The 18,466-nt window shown below is 41.7% G+C and overlaps 1 protein-coding gene across 1 annotated transcript; it reads left to right on the top strand.

The window, feature by feature from the left end:
• Positions 1-4,371: 4,371 nt before the first annotated feature.
• LOC121571533 (zinc finger protein 865) lies at positions 4,372-18,217 on the top strand. The gene is made up of 2 exons (XM_041883050.2): positions 4,372-5,225; positions 12,576-18,217. The coding sequence occupies exon 2, from the start codon at positions 13,030-13,032 to the stop codon at positions 17,080-17,082; it is 4,053 nt and encodes a 1,350-aa protein (XP_041738984.1). The 5' UTR covers positions 4,372-5,225; positions 12,576-13,029; the 3' UTR covers positions 17,083-18,217.
• Positions 18,218-18,466: the final 249 nt, after the last annotated feature.

Below are 18,466 nucleotides of genomic sequence, written 5' to 3'. Positions count from 1 at the left end.
ATCACTTTCCTAATTTGTGATTGGAAGACTTGAAAATAGACACATTTGGAGTACTGTTGCTAGCTACCACAATCTTACACTACAGCCATAACTTAGACATTTTGTATAAGGTTAATCTCTTGATTATGGCTGGATTTACTCAGTTATTATTATAATGATTTGACACAAACATCACTTTGCTGAATCACCTTTGCACCCTCGCCCGATTGGCTGGCTGGTCGATGTGACGGCTGTCACTCCCAAAGATACCCAAGTCACTAATGAGTATTTCCACGGCAACGGTCAGTCCCGTCACAGCTCTGAGGTCAGTTTCCAAACTGTGGAGCTGATTCCAGTTTCGTTTATAGTCACACAGAAATGCTTCGACACTGTTATTCGACACAATGTCAGTCATTGTTTTTAAGGAGCTAAAGACCACCGGAAAGAAAAAAGATTACAAAACTGCTGACCACATCAGATGAGAATGAAAGCTCAGTGAAGTTGTGTTAATTTTGAGAGACACTGCCATACAGTGTTTACCTCTTTGTTAATGCAAAGGCTTTGTTTAGCCATACCTGCCCATGGGTCTGTCCCTTAAAACAATCCCCAAAACCAGTCACGCTCCTACTCCATTGATCATCCTTTCTGAGCTGTTTACCACAGATTGTGAGGTAATACATGTATTTATCAGTAGTTAATATACCAATCACTACTCACAGTCTTCTCTGAATTCCACATATTATTACTGTTTCTGAAACTCCAGCCGTTCACAATATTTGGAGTTAGGTGGGAAAGGGGGAACAGGGAACAATGGACACTTAACATCAAGGGCTATTCTAAAAACTCTGTTTGTCTGTGGTCTGTACTATGTTGGCTTTTGAATTTTTCTGTGTCAATATTGGATACAGTTTGTGCAACACTGCAGAAATGACTGACACATTTTGTAAGTGTGAAGAAAACAGTAGATTCTGCAAAGCTACGTTGTGCCCTCGTGAGGTTGACATTGAGTGTGACAAAAAGCCAATCATGTCATAGTTTTTTACATTGCAGGGGTGGAGGTGGACATAATGTCATATTTTGTACATTTGCAAAAGTTCAATTTTTATTTATGTGTGCGTTTGACGGGTATCTGGTTATAAGATGGAAGATGTGGTTGTTACTGGCCATTTTTAAAAGGGTTGAAATCTCCTCTTTGACTGAAAGGATAAGGAGACCATGGTATTGACTCTAAATATTTGTATAGTATTTCAGCTCTCCCCTTTAACTGTGACTGGATAAAGACAAAAATGGATTGATGGAACTTTCAGACAATGTTTTTAAAACTCTATGATATGTGTTTGTGTGTTTATAGTCATGATTATGATTACTATAGATTTACTCTGATTATTATTATCACCATGATTATTAGTTACCCTATTTTTTTTTTTTTTATTCTCTGTGAAGCTCAATGTTTCCTGGATTTTGAATATTCAACTTCCTAGTGGATTTTAACCTTTGTATTCTTGAAGAAAAAAAGCAGATGCAATCAAAGTGAAAAGCCAAACCGCATGAAGATGTCAAAGCCAGTGTTGATGATGTCATAGTGCTGACTTATGATGTCATGGCGTGTATGTGTAATGTACATGCGTCTGTATTTGCCCGTGTGTGTATTTCAATGTTTTTTCAGGAATGCTGAATCTCACATTTGATCTGACTTGGGATATTACAAGTAAGACAGTTGTGTTTTTCAGAGAATCCGCTAACTATTTAAAAACGAAGGCTATGATCTTATTATTCATATTGGCTTTTTGGATTCATAAGCCTAATATCACAAAGGACATCCATCACAGCTTTCCTTGTTAAGCTACATTCACCAAAGCAAAAAATTTTTTTCTCACATTTCAAGTTGTAGAGCAAAAACTATAAAATTACATTGTTAACATTTTTGGTTAAAATTGGTGCATTTCGTTATAAGATTACACTTATGTGACCGGAATGTCACTCTTTTCAAGAACTTTACTCTTTATTGTAAAGAATGGGGATTTTGCTAGAATAGTTTGGAGAATGTATTGTGGCTTGCCTTGTTTATTGACATGATTATGGATAACCAGTTATAGGACTAGAATGGCCCAATGATTTTTACAGTGAGAAAACGTCAGATTCCAAAACTGGAATCTTGTTAAACTAAAACGAAGAGAGGCTAAATATATTTATGTCACACGAAGATTCAGTTATATTTTCAATGTATGTTTTTATTGTACTTTTGGAGGTATACTGATGTTGTGATTATGTTTTAGTTGAGTACGTCCTCATTAATCTGTGAGCCTGTAAATGTACTGATGATTAATGTGTGTGTGTGTGCGTGTGTGTGGTCTAAGGAAATGATTCCAGAAGGTGTCTGTGTGGAGGTAAGAGGGAGGTTGTGGTATAAAATGGTTGTTTGGGTGTGTGGCTCGTGGGGTGACAGTTAGTGGCGTGAGGTTTTCCAGATGGAAGGAGGTGTGAGTAAGTGCGAGACAGCTTCATTGGCCCCTAATTGTATTGCGGGACGATGAGGAGGCGGGGCTGCATTGTATTCCCCAAGTAATTTGGCATACCTCAGAAAAATGTATAGGGATTAATCTAATACACAATCCCCATGTCTGTTTCCAAGAATATGAAGTGAAGATCTCACAAGCGTGCAACCCTTATTTTGGTTATTGGTGAATTCTCGCCTTTGTAGAATCATACTGTTCAATTGATAATAACAATAAAAAAATCCCCACAATGACAAATTTTTTTCCACTGGGTTATTGGTGTTGATCAGATCAACACAAATTATGATTGTGATGTAAATCACTTTGGCTCTTTGTCTTATGGTTGGACTGACTGATCAATGATGGATAGGAAACAGACAAAGACAGACAGAAGATAGACAGACAGACAGACAGGCAAACCGACAGTCAGGCAGATTGTCCCTCCCTTCACCCTTCCTAATCCCTGATCAGATTTAAATGAACAGGTGATGCTGCAGCTATGTGGCGGTGCGGAGCGCTGTTATTCATCTGTCCTGAAGTTAGGTCAGCAATTACGGGAGAGAAAATTCATTTTTAAAAGTGCAAAATGTACTGTGCAAAAAGTGCAAAATGTAATGCAAAATGTACTGCTGTTCAATATAATTTAAATTAATTATATGTATCCATTGATTCTTAAATAATACAATTTATCAAATGCCTCATGAATTGAGTAGCCTACAATTGATTTACCCCATCATAACCCAAAATATGTTTGTAATAATGCTTTTGTAAAAAAACAATAATGTATTGCTTAAAAATATGTCGATTTCATGGACTGTAAAAGCTTGCATCCATATCTCCTTGAATTTGACAGTGGTAACATTTCTCCAGCCCCATCCCTCAGCGTTATAGCAAATCAAGTGGCAGGGCTGCCGTTTGGATGAAAAATTGATTGTGCTTTTAAAGTATTCAAACTGGATGTAAATTCTGAAAATGGCCCTATAATTACACTGTACTTGTTTACTTAAAATTCCAGGAATATAAAACTCTCTGGGCCACATGCTCTGAACTAATTATTTCTAATTGCTTTACCTCACATATGTGATGCACAGCTGTTAAGTGTCTAGTAATATGAGAGCCAATTGTTCTCTCAACCTTTCTTATACCAAAACATGAAGTAATTTGTTCCTTTATTCCTCTTTATCACCATTGTGGATTCAGTATGAACGATGTCAGTATAAGCACACATGGAAACTAATCTGGCAATATTTCATTTAAAAAATGGATTCACTATTTCCTAGACTAAAAATGTATTTAATATAATAAAGTTGCTGTTTGCTGATGCTAAGCAATCTCAATTGTGTGAAAAATGCATAATTCAACTAAATACATGCAATCAATAATGTATTTGGCAATGGCCATACATAGATTGGTTGGATTATGCACACACACACACACACACACACACACACACACACACACACACACACACACACACACACACACACACACACACACACACACACACACACAGTCTTGCGCAGCTAACCTTGTGGGGACATACAATTCAGTCCCATTCAAAATCCTATTTTCCCTAACCCCTAACACTAATTCTAACCTTAACCCTAAACCCCCTAAAAATAGCATTTGACCTTGTGGGGACCAACAAAATGTCCGCAGTTGGTCACATTTTTCTTGGTTTACTATTCTTGTGGGGACTTCTGGTCCCCACAAGTATAGTTAAACACGTCCACACACACACACACACACACACGTCAACACACACACATTCAGAGACAACAGGAGCACATACACTATTATGCACACACACGCACACAACCAAATACAGCTGGTCGGACTTCTTAACCTGTGGCACTACCCGGAAATAGAATACAGACCGGAAGCTACCATTTTAAGGAGAAGAACATCAGCAGCCGTAGCCCATAGACGGGGACACATAAAATTGACACGGGGCGGAAAATATTTGACCGAAGAAAAATAATGAAAATACGACAAAAACTCCAGAAAGGGCTAATTTCGATCAATTCGAAGAGTTAACGATTCAAGCATCGAAGCTACTGCTTCAAACAAGACACTTATCTGAATTAGCAGGCCAACCCAGCGGAAAGAGTTTTTGTTAACGAGTCGAAAACAGCCCTCCTGGGCCGATGGAGAGGCAGGCCTTTGAAAATATTTTCCCTGGATGAAGAAAAATGGCTATCTGACATTTAAAAAAGGAGGCCGTTGTAGTTATCACGGCATTTCCCGCGCCCTTTTTATTATATATTTTTTTATTTAAACATTTTGGTAGGCGATTTTAATGCTAGCTATAAGGTTAGCTAAAACGACAGCTATCAACCTAGTTATTATCTTTGTGGCTAGGTTAGCTTAGCATCGGCTACCTATGTAACCAGGGTTTCATACGAGATTTTAATTTATTAGCTATCTAACAACGACATGATTGAAAGACTCCTTTACTCAGATCCAAATAACTTTTTCTTGTTACTTTGGTTGAAAACTTTAGGCAGCCGCCTATAAAAAAAACAAGGTAACGTTAGCCTGCTAACGTTAGCTGGCTAATGACGAACTGCACATTTTTTAATTTTGCCACCACCTGCAATTTTTTGGGTTTTTCAAGTTAGTCTAGTTAGCTACCTACCTGAAGATCAATGGAAGTAGACCCATTCGTTTCTACCTGTTCCCCCATTTTGGTCTTCAAGAAGAAAGTGCTACACCAGTCTCCAGTCCATAAACATCCCACCAAACCTGTTGGTAAGATGTTTTAAAATATATTGTTAGAATGGTAGCTACGTTACAACGTTGTAGTGGTGCAAGCAATGTCTTCACAAACTCACAGATCAGCAGGAAATTATTAGGAAATACTGGGAACGTCACTGATAATTTACAAAGGATTATTGACCTAAAAATGTTATGTGAAAACACATTCTCTCTTATGGTTGCAAATATCTCAACAGTAAGCAATTAGCACCTATCAGGTACATGTCTAGACATGGCCATGTTAGCTATCCTTAGTTTAGTCAATTTGCTATGCATAATGATGCACAGCATGTTATCATATCAGTTTTTCCCCCAAACTTTGCACAAATTATGTCACGTATTTATATTCTGGATTCTCACTCATGCTCACGCTAATATATCTACTTTAGATTGTAATTTCTTGATTTTTCTGTTTTTGTATTTGTTTTTATTTGGGTTGCATAAATACATTTAATTTTAATTGGCTTATAGGCTATGCACTAAACCACAATCTGCAATTTATGCATTCTATCAAAGAGTGCTCCACCAGTAACACTTAATTTCTATGATATAGGCCTAACTGTAGTACTCAAGGAATGTCATTCCATGACAGAAACAACATTAATATTTTAGACTTGATTTGGAGTAAATGGCTTATATTTGTTTACAAAGTTTCATATGACAATAAAAATAATCAATGGAGTGGGCTACTTGTTTGTTTATTATAACATAAGACAATTGTACCAACCTCTATTAGGTTATATGGGTCATCATTGTATTTTGTTGATTATTATAATACCTACCTTGTTTGGTATTAGAAATATAATACCTACCTTGGGTAAGAGCGTTGTGCCAGTAACCGAAAGGTCGCTGGTTCTAATCCCCGAGCCGACTAGGTAAAAAATCTGTCGATGTGCCCTTAAGCAAGGCACTTAACCCTAATTACTCCTGTAAGTCGCTCTGGATAAGAGCGTCTGCTAAATGACTAAAAATGTAAATGTAAAATGGTAGAAATAGGTTGGGTGACCTTATCGCCCAATAAGAAAGGTAATGGAAAAATACCCAGAAGACGGTAAACTGTTTTTGTATCTATTGTTATGGGGAAGGACACGGTGAATTCATTGTTGTACTCTAGCAGAAGGTTTACCCTGGGGTTCCTGTGAGATTGACTTAAAAATACTGAAGGTTAGGTGTAGCCCAGGGGCATGTTCAGTTGCAAAACGTTCTCAAACGTTGCAGATAGAAATTCCATGAATAGATCCGACGTGATTCCGTATTTCACATGTCTGTTCTACGTAGCTTATTTCTATCTAAACATTCCAAAACATTGCGTCCTGCTAAACGCGCCTCTGGTGTTACCATATTGAAATGTAGCTTATGAATATTCTAGGTGAGGTCGGTATGTACCTGCGGCATGCCTCCACTTAACCATGTCTCTAACCAAGTCTGAAAAGTCACCTGGAAAAAAGTTAAAGGTGGTGAAAGATATTTTTGGCCACATCAGTGTTTCCCCTAAATATACACTACTGGTCAAACGTTTTAGAACACCTACTCATTCAAGGGCTTTTCTTTATTTTTACTATTTTCTACATTGTAGAATAATAGTGAAGACATCAACATTCCAGGTGAAGCTAGTTGAGAGAATGCCAAGAGTGTGCAAAGCTGTCATCAAGGCAAAGGGTGGCTATTTGAAGAATCTCAAATATAAAATATATTTTGATTTGTTGAACACTTTTATGGTTACTATATGATTCCATATGTTTTATTTCATAGTTTTGATGTCTTCACTATTATTCTACAATTTAGAAAATAGTAAAAATAAAGAAAAACCCTTGAATGAGTAGGTGTTCTAAAACTTTTGACTGGTAGTGTATTTATAGGCGGCTTTGCCCTTACACACCTGCACAGCCCAACTAGGCAAATCAAGGGCTTGATGGTTAATTTAATTCGTGCTGGGCTAGAATAAAGATGTGTCCCCTCTGTGGGCCCCAAGGACCAGAATTGAAAAACACTGACTTGGTGTGAGGTCTCTTGCACATAATTAACTGCACACTTTGAATTCACATCTCTTCTCAAAGCAAACCTGAGGTGCACAAGGAATGTATGATTGGCTGACCTAACAGCTGGGTTGTTCCATATGATTTCAATCACTTTTTGTCTGCATCCCTTTTGATTTGAACAAAACCTTCCATGTTTGCCCATGGTAGAAGTGGTCAGAAAGTTACTTTTTGGACCTGAATAACAACATTCAGGCGATAGAGGTGCTCAAATGTCACCCATTTCGCATAACCCTTCCATGTCTTCATCACTGAAAAAGATAAACTGTTGAGTTTGATATCATTTGAAATCTTACAAACGTCAATTATCTAAAAACGTGTAACCTCATATTTTGTCCATGTTCGTATATATATGTTGTATCTTAGACCCTATTTTACATCATCTGAGGTGTATGTTGTGCCTGCCATCGGTTGAAACACAGCATACGCTGTCTTGAATGTTTGGTTTCATGCTTTTGCTGATAAATGTAAAAAAAAAACTAATGAAAATAGTTTAATATTTAAACTTTCAAATGGTACTACAAAGATGGTTGACTTGAGTGGGAATATCCATTCTTAGACATTAAAGGCCCAGTGCAGTAAAATGTGGTTTTCCCGTGTTTTATATTTCCACACTGAGGTTGGAATAATATTGTGAAAATAACCACGTTTTCATGCGCTTTATAAATCACAGCTTGATAATGCACCCAGTAGGGGAAACCCTGGGCTAGAGTGCATGTGCCTAGACCAGAGTAGGCACATTTGCTATTTTAACGCAACAGTTTTTGTGACAACTATCGGTGGAGTTGAAAATGCGATGGAAACACATCGAACTTTTAGATTTTGATTCGGTACATGAAAACTTGAGAAATCCCATTTTGTGTGCACTACGCACTGATTTTTCTATGCAACAAGTCAGTTTGGTGGCAACACCACTGAAGGGAAAATGTGCATAATTTCCTTTTTATTCACATGAAAATCTGTTGCCAATTGGTGATGATAATGCCGTTTTAGTGTAAGAGCTGTTTAAAAAGACGGCTTGAAATTTCTGCCTGTTGTGGTGGGATGGAGTTTTGGCCTGCCTGGTGACATTACCAGGCAGTAAATGAGTTAAAGGACCAATATAAATACCAGGGGAGTCATCTTACATTTGGGATCTTTACAGTCGTATTGATCAAACAACCATGAAAAGGTAGGCTCTCTCTCACTCAATTATGCACATCAACAACAAGCTCAACAACTAATGCTAGTCAGAGCTAGATGAGCTAAAATCCATTGAGGGAACATTAGATAAACCCTCTCAATTTTTCCGCTTGTTGGCCGTCAAAATTGCACTGATAAACGATGGGGAATAGTAGCCTGCTCGTCCTTCTGCAGCATGCCTGCCAATCCATGCTTGTCCCAACCAACGTTTTGACAACTGAATGGGAATTTGCCTGCCTGCCATTTGATCAATGCAAAATTAATTTGATTGACAACTAAGGTTGCATTCATAAATTGCCTTCAATGTGTCAGAGTGCGCTCTTGGTCGTTCATAAATTCAGAGCATTGTCTATTTGTAAATTCAGAGGGTTTCGCTCTCCGGGCGTTCAGAGCGCACACTGCACGATTGACCCTGGACGGTCTGGCCGAGGAGTAGGGTTGATCCGAGCGTTCCTCACAACGGCAGTCAAGCACCTAAGCTAACTGGCTAAAGTTGGCTAGCTTGCTAGCTACTTCCAGACACAAATGAGAGATCACCTCACTCTGTCCATTTTACTCGCCCTAGCAGAGCTGGTTAGGCTGTTTACATGTTATCTAGAGCATTCGTGACTACCTGTTCGTTTTTTGCCTACATTTACTGACACCGGTCATATTCAGCGGGTGTTGTGCATTCTTAAATTCATCGGTTATTCTGCGCTCTGGCACACTCAGAAGAGTGCTCTGAAATCGGAGTTGATGGCCAGAGTGAATTTACGAACGCAAGAGAGATGCTAACTGGATAACAACGATTCACATTTTTTGCTAGCTAACCAAATGACACCTGCATCTGTAACTGTACTGTAGCCACTGAAAAACGATAAAGATTGGCTAAAAGTCGGTCACTCACCCAATGAAGACATGACATCCTCCCAGCAGCTAGCTAGCGTTCAGCTCTGTTTTTAGCTTGCTAAATAAATAGCTACATAAATATATACCCTAGCCTATTAGCCACATTATGACTGACTTGTGATCATTGCCCGTGTTAGTTTGATTGTATTGACATTCCTAACCTTAGTTACATTCGTCCATTTTTGTCTAAAATCTTCAGTCATTGAAACTGAAACAGTGCATCCCGAATAGGTGGAGGCAGCAAACAATGTACCAGGCCAGCTGTGATTTACAACCTAATAGCAATATTTTTTGGACTACCAAGAAATTTATTGATGAATCTGTTTCATATCTGCAAAATACACTGAACGCAACATATAAACGCAAAATACTACAATTTCTAAGATTTTACTGAGTTACAGTTCATATAAGGAAATCAGTCAATTGAAATACATTTATTAGGCCCTAATCTATGGGTTTCATATGACTGGGAATACAGATATGCTTCTGTTAGTCACAGATACCTTAAAAAAAGGTAGGGGTGTGGATCAGAAAATCAGTCAGTATCTGGTGTGACCACCATTTGCCTCATACAGTGCGACATGTCTCCTTCGCATAGAGTTGATCAGGCTGTTGATCTTTGCCTGTGGAATGTTGTCCCACTCCTTTTCAATGGCTTTGCGAAGTTGCTGGATATTGGCGGTAACTGGAACACGCTGTCAAACACGTCGACCCAGAGCATCCCAAATATGCTCAATGTGTGACATGTCTGGTGAGTATGCAGACCATGGAAGAACTGGGATATTTTCAGCTTCCAGGAATTGTGTACAGATCCTTGCAACATGGGGCCGTGCATTATCATGCTGAAACATGAGGTGATGGCGGCGGATGAATGACACGACAATGGGCCTCAGGATCTCGTCACGATGTCTCTGTGCATTCAAATTGCAATCGATCAAATGCAATTGTGTTCTTTGTCCGTAGCTTCTGCCAGCCCATACCATGACCCCACCGCCACCATTGGGCACTCTGTTCAAAACGTTGACATCAGCAAACCACTGAAGTTGGTTACGACACCGAACTGCAGTCAAGTCAAGACGCTGGTGAGGACGTCGAGCACGCAGATGAGCTTCCCTGAGACGGTTTCTGACAGTTTGCGCAGAAATTATTCGGTTGTGCAAACAGTTTCATCAGCTGTCCGTGGGGCTGGTCTCAGATGATCCCACAGGTGAAGAAGCCGGATGTGGAGGTCCTGGCTGGTGTGGTTACACGTGGTCTGCATTTGTGAGGCCGGTTGGTTGTACTGCCAAATTCTCTAAAACGATGGAGGCGGCTTATGGTAGAGAAGTAAACATTCAATTCTTTGGCAACAGCTCTGGTGGACATTCCTGCAGTCGGCATGCCAATTGCACGCTCCCTCAACTTGAGACATCTGTGGCATTGTGTTGTGACAACTGCACATTTTAGTGTGCTTTTATTGTCCCCAGCACAAGGTGCACATGTGTAATGATCATGCTGTTGTGATCTGACAGGTGTGGCATGTCAAGAAGTCGATTAAACAACATGATCACATGTAAATACGCCAGCCCAGGTCCTCCACATCCGGCTTCTTCACCTGCGGGATTGTCTGAGATCAGCCACCCGGACAGCTAAAGAAACGGAGGAGTATTTCTGTCTTTAATAAAGCCCTTTTGTGGGGAATTCAATTTGATTGGCTGGGCCTGGCTCCCCAGTGGGTGGGCCTATGCCCATCCAGGCCCATCTATGGCTGCGCCCCTGCCCAGTCATGTGAAATCCATAGATTAGGGCCTAAATGAATGTATTTCAGTTGACTGATTTACTGTTGCTAAGACTAATCGTTAAAATTGTTACATGTTGCGTTTATATTTTTGTTCAGTATAATTGACGTTAACTTGTCAAAAAAAATTTTATGAACTTATTTCCAGAGAAATCATAGAATAGTTTGACAACCCTGTTTGTAAGATTTCAAATGATATTTAACTATCTTTTTCAGTGATAAAGACATGGATGTCTCATGGTAGGGTGGGGTATGCAAAATGGGTCAACTTCGAGCACCTCTATCTCCTGAATGTTTTGTCGTTCAGGTCCAAATAGTCACACTCTGAGTTGCACAAATAGAGTTGCACTTCTGTTATAATCTAATGTGTTGCGTTCATTTATTTTGTGTGAAGTAAAACTACAGTTGCACACCCCTGATCACTATTGATGACTTTCAAATATAAAATGCAGGTCTGCATTTTGAAAATGCAAATGTTATTTATTTATATATATTTTGCGTAATTTTACCCCCTTTTCCCCCAATTTCGTGATGTCCAATTGGTAGTTACGATTTTGTCTAATCGCTGCATTTCCCCAACGGGCACTGGAGAGGCAAAGGTCAAGTCATGCGTCCTCCGAAACATGGCCAGCCGAGCCGCGCTGCTTCTTAACACACTGCTTGCATAACCCGGAAGCCAGCCGCAGCAATGTGTCGGAGGGAACACTGTTCAACTGACGACCAAAGTCAAATTGCAGTGGCCTGGGCGGCCACAAGGAGTCTCTAGAGCGCGATGAACCAAGGAAATCCCCCCGGCCAAACCCTCTGCTAACCTGAACGACGCTGGACCCTATGGGATCAAACCCCAGGATGTAGTGGCACTCCAATGCAGTGCCTTAGACAGCTACGCCACTCGAGATGCCTGAAATATCGTTTTCTAAAAGCTTATGTGGCCCCTGCTTCTATCATAGGCAAATATGTATAGAAAGTTTTGTTCATATCAAAAGGGGTGCGGTCAAATAGTGATTGAAATCAAATGGAACGACCCTGCAGACAAGCAACTTTGGTGCTCTGTGGCTAATGTCCTGTTGTTTTTTTGCTCTTTCAAATCAGTGTCTGATTCTGACCTGAAAATGTAGGCACTTTTGTTTCAATAAAAAATTATTGTAATCCTTTAGTACCTGCAGGTGGTTATATTACCGAATGTACCTTTAACAGAGTTGATGGCTGCTTTGGTCTATGCAACATAATTATTGTAAATAATCAATATTTTAAAGGCACAAATGTTTCTTTACATTTTGACAAATCTTATGTTGGAAGGTCTTCCAGAATTTTGTCCAGCAATAAGTGGTCATGTATGCCAACACTGGGAGCTGAAAATAATTTGAAATGATGCTTGGTAAATTCTCTGGGGATGAGGCGTTATCAAGCTCCAGGCCTATTTAACCAAGGGACTTAATCCATATTTCTGTTTTTCCCCAGTCTTCGTGAGCGTGACATCAACGGGCAGACAAAGAAGTGGAACACCTGTTCATCCTTCATCCCCCCAGCTGGATGCTGACAGCTTCACATTTTTGGCAAAAAATAAAGACTACAACTATAGAAGGAATCTAAAAAACACTACATAGACTGCATGCTATTTATACATTGTGTTTTATACATTGTATTCCAAATTAGGAACATAATTTATTTAAAAGGACCTTTACCTGCTCTTCTTGGTTGTAAAGTGCAAGCAGTAGGCATTAATCTGTATAAGAGGGGATCAGGGATAGACATTGGTAGCAGCGAGAGTCATTCTAGAGAGTTGTTCAAGAAAGCATTACTTCCAGTAGCTGTGGCTATTGATCATTGATTATTATTATTATTGGTGCGATATTGTTGTGCTTCAACAGCAGGGCGTGTGACCCAGGAACAACCTCCCATCAGTGAGTGGGAGATGTTCCAGTTCAGTAAGTACCCCTTGGACATTCTAGATATGCTAAGTGGACACCAAGCCCACCAGTTTAAAGGCCTTGGATTGGAAAGACAGTTCCAGCACCAACAGCAAGTCCAACTTCAGCACCAGCAACAGCTTCAGCAGCAGCACCAACAACAGGGGGAGTCCTCAGGGGCTCTTCTCTCTGGGCTTGGTCTGGGGTCTCTTCAGGGGTCTAGAAGTAATGCTTTTGCTGATTCTTCATCTATATTTGCCAAAATGAGTGCCCCACCTCCACCAATATCACACCAGAGCCAGTCCTCATCCTCACACAGTTCACGGAAATCCAGCAAGATGAGCAGCAGCAGTAGTGTGAGTGGGAGCTCTGCTGCAGGATACCCACAATTCTTACGTCCGTTTCACCCTGCAGAAGCAGCACTAGCTCAGGAGCAGCTGCACTCTGGAATGGGACGTTTTGACTTTGGGGGTAGTAGCAGTGGAGGGTCTGGTGTTATTGGAGGTGTGGTTACATCTGCTCCCCCACCACCACCCTTACACCCTGGCCTCTCTGTTCCCCAAGCCTCACCTGGACCTTCCTCCTCCTCGCCCTCCCCATCAGCCTCATCTTCCGCCTCTAACAACCCTGGCAGTGCAGTTTCCTCCCTAGGGCAACCACTCGTTGGGCAGTCTGATCCACGTAGCTTACATCAGCAGTTCAGTTGCATGCTTGCCGCCAATCAGTACTTTCTTTCAGGGGTCCCGACCAACAGCAGTCTGGAGCAGTTTCTGGTTCAACAAGGGGGTCATAATCATCTTGGCCTGGGTTTGGGCCAAGGAGCTAGTGACTCAAACTCAGCCCTCGCCCCACCTCCAGCTCTTCACTCATCACACAGTCATAGTCACTCCACACCCCAGCCTCAACAGCAGCAGCAACCATTGGCACCCCATGCTTTATCGCACTCTCACAGCCATACCCACCCACATCATCCTCTTCACCCAACACCTCAGCCGTCATCTCTGGGTGGCTTTGATTTCCAAGGTATTCCAGTTCTCTCCTCCAATCAGCTGGCTTCGTTGATGCAACAAGAGGCTAGTGGTATGCCCCTCCCTCTACCACTCCATTTATCACTTTCGAAAGATGAAGGGAAAGGAGACAGTGGATCTGGTGGAAGTGGTGGTAGTAGGAGAAAGAAGGCTATGGCTGGCTACCTTCCTCAGAGAAAGGCAGATGGCACCAGTCACAGCAGTAGCAGTGGTAGTAACTGCCACAGCAGCTCCACTGAACACAGTCAAAATTCAACCATTCAACCGGGCCTTGTAGGAGGAGCCATAACCAGCCTTGGTGGTAACCATTCATCAGTCCTCTCTTCATCAACACAACAGTCCTCCTCAACGGTCTCCTCTTCCTCCTCAGCTCCTTCCTCATCCACTGCCTCTGTGCTGGTAGCTAATGATTCACAGCTACCTAAACCTGAAAATCTAAATCCCATGACCTCCATGCCTTGTCAACCTGACCCTGAAGCCATCTACCACTGTGGTGAATGTGGAAAGACCTTCAGTCATCTTACAAGCCTTCGCAGGCATCTCCGTAGTCATGGTTTGACTTCTGAAGATGCCAAGCCAGACACTTCAAGCGAAGACAAAACTTTCTGTTGCACCGAATGTGGAAAGGGATTCAAGAAAAGGGGGCACCTCCTCCAGCATGGTGTTATCCATTCAGGGGCTCGTCCATTTGCATGTGGTGTCTGTCAACGGTCTTTCAACCGCCGTGAGTCCCTCACCAGGCATGAGAAGATCCATGATGATAAGCCTTTCCGATGCCCTGCTTGTGGTCGCTGCTTCCGAGAGAGCACCTCTTTGCTAAACCATGCTGCGTCTGGCACCTGTGGAAAGCCTGGAAGGAATTCCCGGCCCAGACCAAGTGGTAGTGGTGAAAATCAAAGCTCTTCAAGTGCAAGTAGCAGCAAAACTGGAATGGTGGCTGAAGGCAGTGGTACAGGTGATTACCAACGAGATGGAGCGAGTAAATTTGGAACGGATTATTCAAGGAACCGGCCATCATACCAGCCATCCTACAGTGTGGATGACTACCGACGACAGCAGGCTAACCAGGCTAACCAATCTTGTTATTCTGGAGAGAGCTCCCATGGAAGTGGGATGTCAAGCCAGACACTCAGAAAGGCACCATTGGCACCTACCTTACACCCACACCCTCAAAGTCAACAACCACAACACCATCTCCATCAACAGCAACCTCATCTTCCTCTTTCATCTCTATTGGATGACTCTGAGGATGAGGTCACTAGCAGTGCCATGTCTGCCATTGCTGCAGCTGCCGCTGCTTCCTGCGAGATAAGTACTGGCGAGAGTCGAGGAGAGGAGCGAAGAGACATCATTGGAGGTTTGCTTGGAGGACTTGGCTTTGGGAATATGGGAGTCTCACCAGGTGGTCCATCATCTACATCTGAAATCGACAAGACCTACAGATCAGGTAGTGGCTCTACCATCCCCTTAACACATCCAAGCCAGCAGATGATGAATGCTAAACCGAAAAAGCCCCGCAAGCCTCGGCAGAAGAGAGAACCAGGACCTGATGGAATCATAGTTCGACAAAGAAGAAGTCGTGGGGAGGGAGAACGGCCATATTCTTGCGGAGTTTGTGGTAAAGGATTCAGGAGACGTGAGACCCTACGTCGGCATGACCGTGTTCACACAGGTGAAAAGCCACACCGGTGTGATGTTTGTGGGAAAGAGTTCCGGGAGTACTTCCATCTTACTAAACATTCCACTGTGCATTCTGGGCAGAAGAACTACAAATGTGACCTATGTGGTAAAGAGTTTGCTTACGCTCAGAGCTTGGTGAGACATGGAAAATTACACACAAAAGGGGAATTGGATGCTACACCAGGAGGAAAAATTGCTAAAGGCCATGGAGGGGTTATTAGTTTAGATGAAAATCAAGCAAACTCTCAATCTTATTATCCGTACCCTCAAGATAAGTCTCAGGGGTCCAGCTCATCCACTCAGCCCACTCAGAAGCTCTTTACATGCACAACGTGCTGGAAATCCTTCCGCCATCAGTTTCACTTGACAGCCCATCAACAAACTGTCCATGGTGGTGGAATTAGGGGTGAAAAAAATTTCTGCTGTGAGGTATGCGGGAAGGCCTTCGCCTATTCTAACAGCTTGTCCAGGCACAGGCAATCGCAGCATGGATTGGGCCGCACTGGGTCGGCAAACCCACCAGCTGGTGGAACCCAACATCCTTCCCAAGCAGATGAGTACATCCCTCTTTTTGAATCAGGTCACCCCTCAACTTATCCGTCAGGCTCCTACATGCCAAACCAATCCTCCCAAGTTCAACACCGCCCTTTTCAGTTCCAGTCCCAAGAAGGATGGGTTGGTGGTAAGAGAAAAAGAGAGAAAAAAAGGAGGGTTGAATATCAAAGTATAATGAGAGGGGGACAACTAGTGGGGGTTGCCTTGAATAAGGCTACGAGCAGGAGACTCAAAGTGATGAAGCGGAAAAAAGGAATAATGCATGAGAAGCTTAAGCAGAAGAAACTGCTCGCCCAGCTCCTGAGAATGAGAGGAGGGTATAGAGTTAAACAATGGTGTGGAGGTGTGGTTAAAGTCAGTGGGCTGTCATCTATGGAAGTCCCCATAAAACGATTTCCATGCCAGTACTGCCCCAGCACCACATTCGCCAGTCAGGCCAAACTTTTGATCCATCGTTCTGTGAGGCATCCTCCAAGAAATAACGGCCAGCAAGCCCGTCTGAAGTGCTCAGTCTGCGGAAAGCGTTCTCGGACATTACGGAAAGCCCTCATTCATCGTGGACGTCACCTTTCCCAAGGGCGGTTCTCATGTCCCAAATGCCGCTCCCGCTTCTGGAATGGATCTCTCCTGGAGAGGCACAGCGTCGCTTGCCAGGGTCAATCTCTGTTAGGTAGTGGAAACTGGGGCTTGAAAGTGAACTTGCCCCCAAGAGAGGTTGTTGAGAAGACAGCTGCAAAAGAGGTCCAGGAGGGCCAGCCTGGGAGAACAACAGTGGTGACTGAATACAGCCACTAATTATTTTCTAGTCTAGGATTTGTAATCTAGAAAGCAAGCAAGAACTAGCAAGTTTTAAAGATGTGGGCAACAGGCTTACATCCATACAATCCTTACTATAGCAGAGATGTTTGTAAGATAACAGACTTTTAAAGGCCCACATCAAAAGCACCATCCAACGGTCTTTGCTTCCCCAAAGGGGAGAGAGTATTCTAGATCATGTGAGTGTTTGAGTAGCACCTCTTGTCTTCTAAAATGCTTTCAACCACAGTATCCTTTTTGTTAGCTGTGTTTGCGCTGGGATTATGAATGCATACTAGTAAGAGTGGGGTACCAAAAGTACTGATGTTTTATTATGTTTTCTGTCATTATTCACAGTTAAACAGTATAGTCTTTGTCTATTGTTCTGTACTATGTGTTTTTCTTTGTTCCCCGTAGAGATTATTTTTCATACAGATGTTTGGCCTGAAGCAAAAAATTGGCCGGTAAGACAGGCCAGTCATTCTAAGAAGCTATTTAAACCGATAAAATATTAGTCAATTAGTCACTCCTAAAGTGAAACTTCACTTACTGAATTGATTAATCACTTTGTGTAACTGGAGGTATCATTTCAAACATTTGGTAAAATTGTGCAAAACTGACTAGCTGAATAGGTTGAAATGGATCAGAATGGAATGAAAGAGACAATTTTTCTGTAAACTATTCCATCAAATATAGGGGAAAACATTAATGGGACTTAAGTGTAAGGAATTGAAAGGGTAATGGGAACAACCGGAGTATACTGTATAATTCGTATTATATTTTATTATATATTGATTATTTGCTGTTTAGTTTTTTACTCCAAGTATCATTTATTTTATCATTGTTGCTATTGTATGGGTGGGTGGTAATGAGTTTGGGGACTGTCTTTGTAAAACAATGGGATGATGAGTATATGTATCGATGTGATTTTTCCCTCCCCCTTTTACCAACCCTATGCCACAGTTAAGCCCTATCCCATAACATGTGTACACCTTGTTCATTACTTAGGTCCTGTCCCCCAGTGTTTTCCTTTCAGTAAACTAAAACATTAAATATTATTACTAAATAACTATCCTTTTCTTTGCCTAAAGTGAATTGTTGAAACTCCTAAAAATCTAATAAAAATCAAAAAATCTCATGCCTTCCCTTCCTTTTATTTAAATCAGTTGTATTTGAAGTCGCCCCCTAGTGGGGTTGTGGGGGAAATGCAGTGGGGTCTAACTTGTATACAGGTAGTCCAGAAAAGCTACATCCCTCATTGGAAGATTAGCAGCAACCCTGAGAAGCACCTGCTGCTCATCGGTTGTTCCCTTCAAATGCTGTTTTGAATTAAAATAACATTTTCCCTACACAATGAAGAAGGCTGCAAAGCCGAAACGTCTGT

The sequence above is a fragment of the Coregonus clupeaformis genome, chromosome 8 (genome assembly GCF_020615455.1).
Source record: "Coregonus clupeaformis isolate EN_2021a chromosome 8, ASM2061545v1, whole genome shotgun sequence".
Lineage (NCBI taxonomy): Eukaryota > Metazoa > Chordata > Actinopteri > Salmoniformes > Salmonidae > Coregonus > Coregonus clupeaformis.
This window is presented reverse-complemented; position numbering and strand designations above follow the sequence as displayed.

Coding starts and splice junctions, on each gene's coding strand:
- LOC121571533 (XM_041883050.2), top strand. CDS start 13,030: ATGTTCCAGTTCAGTAAGTACCCCTTGGACATTCTAGATATGCTAAGT.